This window comes from Squalius cephalus, assembly GCF_949319135.1.
Source record: "Squalius cephalus genome assembly, chromosome: 21".
Classification (NCBI taxonomy): domain Eukaryota; kingdom Metazoa; phylum Chordata; class Actinopteri; order Cypriniformes; family Leuciscidae; genus Squalius; species Squalius cephalus.
Genome location: NC_137142.1, coordinates 7858621 through 7871794, shown reverse-complemented (window position 1 = coordinate 7871794; position 13174 = coordinate 7858621). Strand labels below are relative to the sequence as shown.

The window sequence follows — 13174 nt, the reverse complement described above, 5'->3', positions numbered from 1 at the left end:
CGCTGAGCCGGTGTCTGTTCCTGTACCTGAGCCGGTGTCTGTTCCTGTCCTTGAGCCGGTGTTTGTTCCTGTCCCTGTGTCTGTTCCTGTACCTGAGCCGGTGTCTGTTCCTGTCCTTGAGCCGGTGTCTGTTCCTGTCCCTGTGTCTGTTCCTGTTCCTGAGCCGGTGTCTGTTCCTGTGCCCTGGCCGCCTGAAGGGTCGTCTCCTCCCTGGTCGCCTGAAGGGTTGTCTCCTCCCTGGTCGCCTGAAGGGTCGTCTCCTCCCTGGTCGCCTGCACAGCCTGCTCCGCCCTGGCCGCCTGCACAGCCTGCTCCGCCCTGGCCGCCTGCACAGCCTGCTCCGCCCTGGTCGCCTGCACAGCCTGATCCGCCCTGGCCGCCTACACAGCCTGCTCCGCCCTGGCCGCCTGAACAGCCTGCTCCGCCCTGGCCGCCTGAACAGCCTGCTCCGCCCTGGTCGCCTGCACAGCCTGCTCCGCCCTGGCCGCCTGAACAGCCTGCTCCGCCCTGGCCGCCTGAACAGCCTGCTCCGCCCTGGCCGCCTGCTCCGCCCTGGCCGCCTGCACAGCCTGCTCCGCCCTGGCCGCCTGCTCCGCCCTGGCCGCCTGCACAGCCTGCTCCGCCCTGGCCGCCTGCACAGCCTGCTCCGCCCTGGCCGCCTGCACAGCCTGATCCGCCCTGGCCTTCCGCCCTGCCGGAGTCTTCAGGTCCTCTTCCGCTGCACGGGCCTGGCCCTCCATCCCGCCCCCGGGTCCGCCTCCGCTCCACCACCCTCCTGGACAATTTAGGAGCGTCTGGAATCCGCTCCTTAAAGGGGGGGCTATGTAACGGTCACCAGCTGGAGTGCCCTTGAGAGCCACCAGAGGGCACTCCACATCAGACACTCACGTTCACTCTCAGACTACAATTCCCATACTCACTGACCGGACTCATTATCTCTGAACACTCATCACATTCACCTGTACCTCATTATCACTGATTGCATTCACCTGTGTCCCATCACCCTGTTAGTCTCAGTCTATTTATACCTTGTTCATTCATTCACTCACCGCGAAGTCTTGTTAAGTGTTACACTGCATTTCTGAGCGTTTCCCTGGTTTTCTTGTTTCTTGGTTTTTGATATCTTGCCCTGTTCCCTGGATTACTCTCTTGCCTCTGGTCCCTGGATTACTCTCTTGCCTCTGGTCCCTGCCTGTTTTGTTTGTTTTGTTTGTTTCTTTGTTTTGACTACCTGCCTGTGTATGACCCTAGCCTGTACTTTGGATTACGCCTCTGGATTGCCCCAGCCAATAAAGCTGCATTTGGATCTCCTACTTTGTGTCTCTGAGCAGTTCGTAACAATATGCATGAACATCAATGGGTATGTTGAAAAATACAGTACAACTAACCAATATGTATCATGTCACATGTACATTTTTTTATTTTTAACAATATGACAAGACGTTGCATTTACCTCAGGAAAGTTATTCATTGTTCACAGTTCGTTAATTAGCTATATAAAAAAAAACCTCTAGAGAGGAGCTTATTTACTGTTAATTATGTATGTTTGAATATATTTGCCATGAAGACAAGTGTTTTTGAAAACTACCTTATGTGCAACTGAGTTGCATATTTGAGTGAAAATAAATATTCCTCTATTATTATAGTTGTATACCAAATATAGTTTACAGCATTAATTGGGAGAGTTTTTCTTTCACTTAGGAAAATAATAAATTAAAACTACTTACTACACTAGGTTGTTTTGAGGTCCACTTGCCCAAATCTCCACTTGCCAGCAGCTATCTGAGATGGTCAATCAGCTTTCTGGCCCCATCAGCTGTGTTCAGGCTCTGAAGACAATTGTCAACATAGAAACTCCAGGGAGCACCTGCCATTCATAGACATCCACTTCTTGTTCCACATCCCTCAGATATCAGACTTGATGGAATATTCCCTTCACATCCCACAGCTACAGAATACTCTCTAAATCTTATCAGGACTTCAAGGAGTGACGGACCAAGTACTGGGCCAGGTGAACTGGAATGAGCAGTTGAAGATCTGTTGATTTTTGTCATTGAGGCTGACCATATGATGTTGTATGAACCACCTCTCTTTGCTCTGTGGTTCTTTGTCTGTATCCAGTTTGGTCACATACCCTTCTTCCACCAGTTTCTTGATTTCTGCAAAATAGGTTGCTGCGCATTCAGGGTCTTTCAAGAGATGCCTTTCGGTTCTCTGAAGGTGTGGCATTACTGCTTCTTGGTTAAGACAAGCCATGCTGGATTTATATAATGGGAGTAGCATACCTCTGGATGTGGTTTATGTCAAATCTGACAGTTCCTTTGTTCAGGAGTTCAAGGGCCGTGCAGTGACTTTCGTCACATGTAGGGCGAGGTCTGTCGCTGTGCACAGCTCCTGCATCCACCCTGGGTCAGAACTACCCTCGTACAGCCCTTTGAGTGACTTGGCCTGGTTGACAGGGCGGAGGTAGCCTGTCCAGCGGCTCTGTAAGCCTTGGCCATAAGCACAGACAAGAACTTTCAGGCCTTGGATGGGAGACACGGATTACCCCACCAGGCGCCAGCGCTTTGTGGACACAATTGCATCACAACCGCATACTCCACTGGATCTCGACTTACTCCTTGACCACCCCGCCATCAAAGTTAGTGACGGCAGAGGAGGCATCAGCTCAGTTTCGGGCAGAAAAAGGTGCTTTCCACGATCTGGTAACCTCATTGTGCACTTCCTGAAAGAAAGGCACTTGTGAGGGACGCTGTTGGTGAGTGTGCGCCGCCCCGAGATGCCAATCGTCCAGCCTCAAGTGTTCGGGACATGGTGGAAAGCATGGCCATTAGCTCTGGGTCAGACTCGAACAACACCACTCTCTCGGAAGGGGGCAATGCAGCCGAGTCTTCATCCCCAGAGGACTCTAGCCCACCCTCCAATGCAGCGATCAACATCTGACCCTCTGCCGGAGCCCTGAATGAAATGCTAGGTCCCCCATGAGAAGGACCAGCAATCTCACCGGAAGCTCCATAGCTTGCAATAAGATGCAGCGTCACACCCGTGCTAGAGTTCTCAACGGGCCTGAAAATTACAACCCGACCCGACCCGGCCCGTGGCTTTTAAAGCCCGGACCCGATGTAACCCGACACAAAAACATGAATTATCTGCCCGAACCCGGCCCGCGGCCCGACGCCGCGTCGGATTTTTTTTTTCTCTCATACACGTATTATCATGACCAGCAGATGGGAATTCAAATCAACCTTTAATGTTCATGCCTTTTAACAATACAAACAACTGAAACAATAAACTTTAAATATATAAATAGGCTGTAGTAGCGACGGTGAATTCACCTGCGGCAAGTTTACTTCTCACCAACTCCATCTTCTCCAGACTAAAGGCGTGCACGCAGCGGCGTCAGGTCTGCCGCCGCCCCTCTCCATGATGCACGTTACACGCAGCAGCAAGACTTTCTTTACGGTGAACAGCAGCGATGATTAATAAATGGGTTTTTTTTGTTGTTGTTGTTTTTTTTTTACTGAGCGGAAAAGATTAAGCCCGAGGTCCGACCCGACCCGAGTCATTTGATTATATTTTCGACCCGAACCCGGCCCGAACCCGCGGGTCCCGTCGGGTTTGTCGGGCCGACCCGACCCGTTGAGAACTCTAACCCGTGCTTGCTCTTTTAAGGAAAAAAGCTCTTTTTTGTGCTGAATCGCACAGGGAATGGTAGCTGCACAGCATGCAAGACTATTGAAAGCTTGCAGTGTGCACAGGAACTCTTTTAGTTCAACTGCAATGCATGCAGAGAAAATGCTCTTTTAGGGTTCACTGTCTCTTTAAATGGCGACCACCGCTGACACGCCGTCACATTGACACTCTCTGGAGAGCGTCCTCCAGGTTCGTAGAACACTCGTACTGATGATCGCAGAGCAGAATCGACGAAACGCATTTGGCTCCGAATCGAAAGCTTGAATGTGCGAGTGCAAGCGCACTTCCTTACATACCCGCTTCGTGGGGTGGGGTGCACAATGCAAATCTTGCAAGCCAATGTCCATTGAACTGTCACACAGTGAGATTCGAATGACAAACGACTCGTTAATGTGGAAATGTTTACAGAATATGTTTACAGAAGAATGTTTACATTGACAAACAGCTATATTACACACTGAAAGGGAATATTCGAAAAACCATATTAGGGGCACTTTAATTACTGCTAAGGACTATGAAAAAAAGGAGCATGCACCAATTTGCAAATCACTCCTGAACTGCTCACACTATATCACGCAAGAGCAAAGCATTTATGATGCTGCACTGGGAGAGTAGTCAAGCCTAAAAAAACATTGACGTCATAGTTTCGTATTGCGCTAACACGCAAAGGATTAATTCTGCTCTCTAATGTGTTCTCAGAAGGGGGTGGGGGTAATATTCTGAGTCTGGCCCCTACAAAAAAAAAAAACAAGGCATTGATACTTTTTTATTTATTTAAGCTGTGTTGTATTGCAAAAAATATGCGCCTGATTTGTAATTTTACATGTTGTGAATAGTAGGTTCAGATCATGGACCTAAAAAGTACTACAATTTATATTGAGTGCACAAAGCCTACACCCCATGTGGATCTGTAGAGTAGCCACACCTATAGATTATACATTATAGTTCTATTTCACATTTTAATATAATCCATCACACGAGGGGCTGAAAGTGCCATTTTACCAGCATTGAAAAGGCCTGTGGGCATTTTTCTATAATAATCCTATTAGGATCCAAGGAAAAAAAACTCTTTCTGTCAAAGAGAGAGCATTGACGCAAGCAGCACTGACGTCAATAGAGCTGCAGTGTATGGGGGGAGGGGGAGGAGCGCTAGCAGCCTGTTTGCCCACAGAAAACACTGAAGGCGAACGTCACTCGAAGTGCTAGGGTGATCTGAGATAGTCTTCTCACAGCAAGTGACAATGCAGCCGGTTAAATACAAAATACAGAGTTATGAATGTGAATTATTTATGTCCAGGATTACGAAGGAACCCACGTTATTACTCAGCAGTCGCTTATTATTGGATTTGTTGCATACCATTAGCCACACTTGTTAAAAAAAGTACCATATGCCATTTTGTTTACGATTTATTCCGGAAAATACTTTATTCAATTAAATTCACATTTATTTATATAGTGCTTTTCACAATACACATAGTTTAAAAACAGCTTTACAGAAAATGCACGAGTCCACATTACAATTTAGAGTGATCTGTTATCAGAGGTAACCGTCTAAGTCATGTAATTTAGAAATGTAGGCTACATATAGGCCTACAAATCATAGGTAGCTAAAAATGTTTTAAACAATTCAATAATTCATGCAAAAAATGCATTTTAACAATGTAATAATTTAAGGCAGAAACAATTAGCTAACTGAAGTAATGAATACTTACTTAATCTACAAACATAAACATCGTGCCTCAACAGGTTTCCAATGACTGAACTTGTGGTTAACTGTCTTAATTCTTATTCTGAAAGAGTGCTTTATTGACGATTTGTTTAGAGAGCAAGACGGTTTTTGACTTAAGTGAAAACAATGCATAAGTGATGCTGAAGTGACAGCTGTCATGTCACGTCACTGAAATCCTGAAAATGTGTTGCAAGATCATGCAAGTAAAACATTCAACCTTGATCTGTGCAGTGAATAAAAGGGATAGTTCACCCCAAAATTAAAATTCTGTAATCATTTACTCTCCCTCATGTTGTTCCAAACCTGTATGAGTTTCTTTATTCTGTTACACACAAAAGATAATTTAAAGAATGTTGGTAACCACAGACAGTTGATGGCACCCATTGACTTCCATAATATTTTTTTCCCCTACTATGGAAGTCAATGGGTGCCAACAGTCTGGTTACCAACATTCTTCAAAATATCTTCTTTTGTGTTCAACAGAAGAAAGAAACTCATACAGGTTTGTAAAAACCTTACAATGAGTAAGTAATGACAAAATTTCCATTTTTGGGTGAACTTTTGTGTGTGTGTGTGTGTGTGTGTGTGTGTGTGTGTGTGTGTGTGTGTGTGTGTGTGTGTGTTTTAATCTAGCCTAAACTGGCTTGCTGGTTTTACATGGTTTAAGTCAGAATGACGTCAAAAAATCGTAAAACCAACCAACACAGTACAATCCCTCACGTGAGCACATCACCTAAAACATGTTTAAACGTGCTCTCTAATGTGATGATTGCACAAAAAAAAAAAAAAAGTGACTGAATGGAAATGTATTTGCTTTACTTTTCTTTGGCTTTTTCTATAGGCAAAAAAAAAAAAAAAAAAAAAAAAACATCTGATTTTTGAAGCCATCACACGTGAGGTCTGACAAACGGGTCATTTCTAATGTTATTACGTAAAATACGCGAGATTATCTTTTGAGTCAATCTAAGCTGTAGCCTTGGCACCACTTGCGGAGGAGGCTACTGACGTCATCCTGTCTCTGGAATGGAAACGCCAAAGCTCTGATGATGCTGCTGCTGATGGAGCCTTTATTGATACAGAATTCTTAAACTGTTTCGTGCCACCAAACACACACAGAGCGTTTACGCTAAAAAAATACGAAAACTATCTCTGCGCAAAGTTAAAGTCACTTAAAATCATACATTATGAATCCGTTGTGGTTTCCTAGCAACCGGACTAAGAAGTTTTGAGAAGAGGCGAACGTCATTAATGCATCGCTGGACAGATGATTTCTATTTAAGAGCAAAGGTACAGTTTTGTGTTCTGTCCGTCCAGTATTTGATGGTATCGATCGGAGCTCTCAGACAAAGAGAAAATCTCCCTAGATGACTCTTGTTTTGCGTTGATTTGAGTAACAGACAAAGGTGACTTTTCAAATCGACTCTTTGCAGCTCGTCAACAAGAAGTTCACTGGCTGTAAAGCGATCTCGGCTGACGGACAGTTGGATATATCTAACATACCTGAAAATGATAGTACTGTTGTGTAGCACAATAACATGGTCAATATTGTGCGTGTTCGTGCTTCTGCGAAGAGACAAGTGCGATTTGAGTTGCAAAATGTTGTGGATGCGTACTTTTCTGCTTCAGTATAATCCCGGGCACACGTGATACGCAAACCACTTTGTAGCAACATCTCTCATTTGTCAGGGGAAATCCGTGCGTGTTTCTTATACTTTAAGCCTGAAGCTTAACATATTTGAAGGTTTTTTCGTCTTTCTTTCTTCTTCTTCGTCTTTTTTTTTAATTCACACGTTACTTTACCAGCATCATCACCCGCGCACCATGCCAACTTTTGCTCCCGTTGCGCTTGTTTCGTAGTGGAGAGAATTGGACACTGTGGATGCCCAAATGAATGGGGATCGTGCTTTGTGAAGATTCCAACTGTCAGCATCCTGTCAATTTTATGTGCTTGCCCAGACAATTGAGTGTTTATCGTCCTCATTCGTATATCCGTTTTGAGCCAAGAACAAATAGACACCAGAGATCGCGTCATATTAGACCGCCAATGTCGAAGAAACGCAAAACTCCAGACGACGGTGGTGGAGGCGGTGGGGAGCTTGCGGGCACTGAGGATTCCCTTCAGCAAGGTATGAGCTAATTCCTCCATACTTAAACTGGATTCTCATGGTGGGGTCATTTCAGAAAAATGACGGCATCAGCACAATATGCAGCTTACCTATTTCAAAAACCAAGCGTCGTGTTTATCACTGTTAAGAACGAAAAAAAAACATAATAGTATTTTCTTATTTAACCTCTTATTTTCCGTCAGATTCTCTGAAAATGTTCTTCTAACTTGGTCTAAATCTTGGCAGAAATAGTTGATACTTAACCCCCTGTTGTATTAACCTATAGGTAAAGGACAAGTGACCGCACTGATGATAGATAGATAGATAGATAGATAGATAGATAGATAGATAGATAGATAGTGATGATCAGCATCGAACTTTGTGTCTCACAGAGCAATGCACAGACTGAAAGCTTGGATCGGAGCAGCAAACAGGAGTGGAGCTGTATAGTGTTCTGTAATGCTCCACTCTGATTTTTCTTCCACTCACAAGAGAAAACCTAAACTCTTCAACTCTATAAAAAAAAACTTACTCTTCACTCCAGGCAATATAGTTGTCGACAGAAAAATAGCAGCACTTTATTTTACAGTATGTACATTTTAGTAATTGCAATTGCAATAACTTGGTAATAACTAGGTACTACCCCTGAACGGATTCCTAAGCCTATAGTTACTTTACTGTATATTACCCAGTACTTTCTTAGTACACGCAAGTGCACACACAGTAAAAAAAAAAAGTGCAACCGAAAAATACATTGTAGAAAACTACAATTAAAATAATTAATATGGACAATTGGCAAAAAAAAAAAAAAAAAAAAAATTGGAAAGTTTGTTCATGGAAAGTTTAGGTCTGTTTTGATTGTATGCTGAAATGTGTCTTTTAGCTTCAACATTCTGTCAGAAAACTAACACTTTTGAGTGAGCCGCTATATGGCCAAACTCATAAAAAAAAGAGAAGGACTTTGAAAGAAAGATAGACATGGAGGTGGAGTACAAGATAGCAGATAGGAGCTTCCATCGGCTACCACAGTGTGAATTCAATAATATGCTGTCAAGCACTAAATGTCTACCATTGCTTGCATGAATTATAAACACTGGATTCTTTCAGAGTATCATGACATCACAACACATTGCATTTATAATGCACCATGTTAGCGTAATAGTCCATGCACCCAACAACATGTAGGCTATTGTTGACTTGGGCCTTTCAAGAATATAATGACATCACAACACATTGCATTTATAATGTACCATATTAGCATAATAGTCCATGCGCCGCACAGCATGTATTGTCGTCAAGAATATAAACCTCTCAGAATGTATACATAGACATTTTTTATCCAAATTCATTATCCATTTAGCATGTCAAAAGTTTGTTTGCTGCATGCATTTCACCAAAATAAGCAAACACACAAGCACAGCTTTGCTGCTAGCAGGCTCTGTGTTGCTATGTGAATCCATGTGAAGGTCAGGCCTCTCTCGGGGTGACTGGAGGAGCACTGTCATGTTGTCTACACACATTGTGTGACCCAGCAGCAAGTTTGTTGGCTGCATTTTGTGAGCGTGAGCCAGAATGCGAGTTTCCCTTGGCTAGCGCAAATGGGGAAGTGGGCACTTCCTTTAGCCTGTGGAGTGTAGCATCTGCGTAACTGTGCAGGCTTGTACACAGTTCTCCATGTCCATCGTGATCTCACAAACAAACCATTAACAATGTCTACATAACTCTATGTCTAAAAACCAGGTAGCACTTAAGTTTAGGGTCAACTTTTCAAATATTTGCTGTTTAGTATTTATAAAGCACATATTAAAGAAAAAGCTCACACAAAGATTAAAATTCTCTCATTATTTACTCACCCTCAAGTTGTTCCAAACCTGTAAATATATTTGTTCTGTTGTTGTGGGGCACTATTGACTTCCATAGTATTTGCATACCATGGAAGTCAATGGTGCCCCACAACTGTTTGGCTACAAACATTCTTCAAAATATCTTCTTTTGAGTTCAGCAGAAAAAAGAAATTGATATAGGTTTGGAACAACTTAAGGGTGAGTAAATGATGACAGAATTGTTTTCATTTTTGTGTGAACTATCCCTTTAATGTCTTATTCTGCATGACCATATTCTACATATCTTAATCCTACCCAATACTGTACATACACCTAACAACTACCTTACAAAGGTAGTTACCTTATTAATAAGCAGTAATAGAGTGGTGCAGGTATGACATTACTTTGTAGGACAAAACGCGGAAGCGAGTAAGCATTTAGCCTTTACGGTTCTGTCATCCCGAAGTCAATGGGTTTTTTGAATGGGGTTTTGGTTAAATGGCTGAAATAAGGTCTGTTTAGCTCAAGACACTTTCATGTTTTTATTCTACGACATAAAATACATCAATATTACCCCACTCTTTATTTTTTAAACTGTTATGTGTCTTGAAAAAGGCCATTGCTAACAAATGGCTAAATGGGACTACAGAGGCTGTCAAGGAGATTAAACATCATCACGCCGAAAAGGTAAGCCCAGTCTGCTTCTACAGTAGCGTTATGCTTATAATTGTGCTTTTACAAACTATTCTTACTCAAACGTTCTGGGAAAATGTTTTTAGAAAAATACTGAAAGAGTTGTCGGAAGCTTAGTGATGGTGACGTTGAATTCGTGGGACTGTGGTGTAGTTCATTTATAGGCTACCTTTGGCTTTTAACTTCTGGCGACTGCATTTAGGCTTCAAAATTCATAAAAGTTGTGTTCATCTGTGATAATTATCTTGATTGACAAAACGTGCAAGTATCATAAACTTTGTTGTCTCAGAGCTTGTTTTTGGCGATAATCCAAAAGCTATTGGGTTTTTGTCGAGGGAACCAGCGTGATGCTAACTCCCTACAAAGTGATGTCATACCAGCACCACACTATTAGAAGTTTATTAAAGGATTAGTTCACTTCAGAATTAAAATTTCCTGATAATTTACTCACCCCCACGTCATCCAAGATGTTCATGTCTTTCTTTTTTCAGTTGAAAAGAAATTAAGGTTTTTGAGAAAAATATTCCAGGATATAAAAATAAAAATATTCCAGCACCGGTCGCTCATCGGTGAACACAGGAATTGTGACGACAGGACTTAATGTCTCTGTTCCCTCCTTCAGGGAACTGGGGTTACATTAGCGACATGTTCCCTATCAGTCAGTCACGTTCAACGTTATATGTTACATCTGACAAATTGGGATCCCTAAGAAAAACGGCACAATCGCTAATCAATCTAATCTAAGATAGATAGCTAAGCCAATCTAATCCCCCCGCACCTGTTGGGGCAGAGAAATGACAGAGTTTTACATAGAGAATACCAATCACTGCTGTTCCTCTTACCTATACAGAGAGACTATTGGATAACACTGAGGAAGAATGCCTATTCCAGGCGGAAAGGGATGCTATGGAGACCACGTCCTGCCCATAGTGAGGTAACGTGGCGTTACACATATGGACTGGCCATATGTGCTACATATGTAAGACTGGCCATTAGTGCTACATATGTAAGGTCTCTGCGGTAGATTCTGCCTTGCTAGGGTTGAGTCAATACCATGCAGAAATGACAGTGATGGCTCTGCCAAAGGAAAAACACAGGCCTTAGTGTGGAGAATGCACCCATGGGATCACCCAGAGGGGAATCACAACATATAGGCACCTAGTCTAGCACAGGGGGCTGACCAACTGGGCATACACACAAGTGCTAGACCTGGGATCAGATGCCTTCACAGTGTCTGACTGTCGAAGGGTGCTGGAGGCTCCATCCAGGATTCACCAGCCAGGTAACTCGCCTGGGGAGCAAAATGGGCGCTCATATCGCATCCTCGGAGGGGAATGGCACTGCAAGTGAGACACCGAGCCAGCCTCCCACATATTACCTTTTTGTTGCCAACACATGGGAAGAAATAGGCTCTACTCAAAGATTGTAGAATCTCGCAAACATAATAGGTGTCATCCAGCCCGCAGCTCTACAGATGTCTGCCAGCGAAGGGAGGCAACACTCAGAGTGAAGTGAGCTCTCACCTCAAGGGGGCTCATCTCGCCTTGGTACTGGTATGCCAAGACGATGGCATCCACTGTCCAGTGGGCCAACCTCTGCTTAGAGACAGCCTTTTCCTTCTGCTGGCCTCCATAGCAGACAAAGGGCTGTTCTGAGGTACTGAAACTCTGCGTGCAGTCCACGTACAATCGCAGAATGCGAATGGGACACAGGAATGCAAGGGCTGGCAAGCGCTTGCAAGTTCACCACCTGGTCCCTGAAAAGGAGTGGTGGGAATTTTGAGCACGTATCCAGGCCGGGGTCTCAGGATTAAGTGAGAGTTAGCTGGCCCGAATTCCTGGCACATTTAACTCACCGGATGGAAGTGAGGATCTTAATCTCAACTGACTGCAGAGGCTCAAATGGAGCTCTCTGTTGGGCTGTTAAGACCTGAGAGAGGTCGTATGAAGGAATGAGGCGAGGTCGAGGAGGATTCAAGCTCCTTGCGTTCTTCAGGAACCTGATGACCAGGTTGTGCTTTCCCACAGACTTACCGTCTACTGCATTGTGATGTACAGCGATAGCGGCAACATCCACTTTCAGGAAGGAGGGAGACAGCCTTTGCTCCAGCCCTTCCTGTAGGAAAGAAAGGACTACTCTGATCTGGCATTCCTGGGGGTCTTCTCGGTGAGAAAAACAACAATCAACGAACAGACTCCACTTCAAAGCGTAAGCGCACCTCGTAGAGGGGGCTCTAGCTGAAGTGATAGTGTCTACTATTGCTGGGGGTAGGCCACCTAAGTGCCATATGGTGCTCTGTCCCTGAGAAAGCAGGTCCTTCCTCCGGGTAATCCGTCAGGGAGGGGTTTTCGTGAGGAGCATGAAATCTTTTGAGACAACAACAATCCTGGACAATTGTTCTAGGGCAGGGGTGCCCAATCCTGCTCCTGCCGATCGACTGTCCTGCACAGTTCATCTCCAACCCTAATCAAACACACCTGAAGCAACCAATTAAGGTCTTCAGGATCACTTGAAAATTAAAGGCAGGTGTGTTTGATTAGGGTTGGAGATGAACTGTGCAGGACAGTCGATCGGCAGGAGCAGGATTGGGCACCCCTGTTCTAGGGGAGCTCATGCCCATAGAAAAGCAAGGTCTGACCACGGGCGGACAGGCCGGTGTGATTGCCACCCAGTGTGTGCCACAGTGCCATGCCCATCTCGGGACTCGGCTATGTAACCAGTGCTGAAATGGTCTCATATGAAGCAATCCCAGCGGCGTGACTGCGGCTGCAGATGCCATATGCCCCATGAGTCTCTGAAACAGTTTCTGTGGAACCACTGTCCTGTTCAAGCATTTCAGCACTGACTGTGCACACTCGGTCGTGAGACATGCTGTCATGTTGACAGAGTCCAACTTCATACCGAGAAAAGAGATACTCTGCACGAGGGAGAGTTTGCTCTTTTCCCAGTTGACCTGAAGCCCCAGATGGCTGAGGTGCTTGTCTGCCACTGAGGTGAAGGCTGTGTCGCCTTCCTACGGCCAGCTCCACGTTGCAGCCTTGGTGAACTGTGCTGTTGTGGCCACACAGGAGTGGAGTGGCCACGGGGGATGCCCTTAGCAATGAGCAGGTGGGGGGACTGCCGCAGACGGA

The 13174-nt window shown here is 44.6% G+C and overlaps 1 protein-coding gene across 3 annotated transcripts in view; it reads left to right on the top strand.

Moving 5' to 3' along the window:
- Positions 1-6442: 6442 nt before the first annotated feature.
- pde10a (phosphodiesterase 10A) overlaps positions 6443-13174 on the top strand; it is a 151466-nt gene continuing 144734 nt past the window's right edge. For 2 of the 3 annotated variants that reach the window (XM_079855133.1, XM_079855132.1), the window contains exon 1: positions 6492-7548. In XM_079855133.1, the coding sequence (XP_079711259.1) occupies positions 7314-7548 (235 nt within the window). In that variant the 5' untranslated portion in view covers positions 6492-7313. Of the gene's footprint in view, positions 7549-13174 lie in introns of all 3 variants that reach the window. The other variant, XM_079855136.1, reaches the window with a different exon arrangement.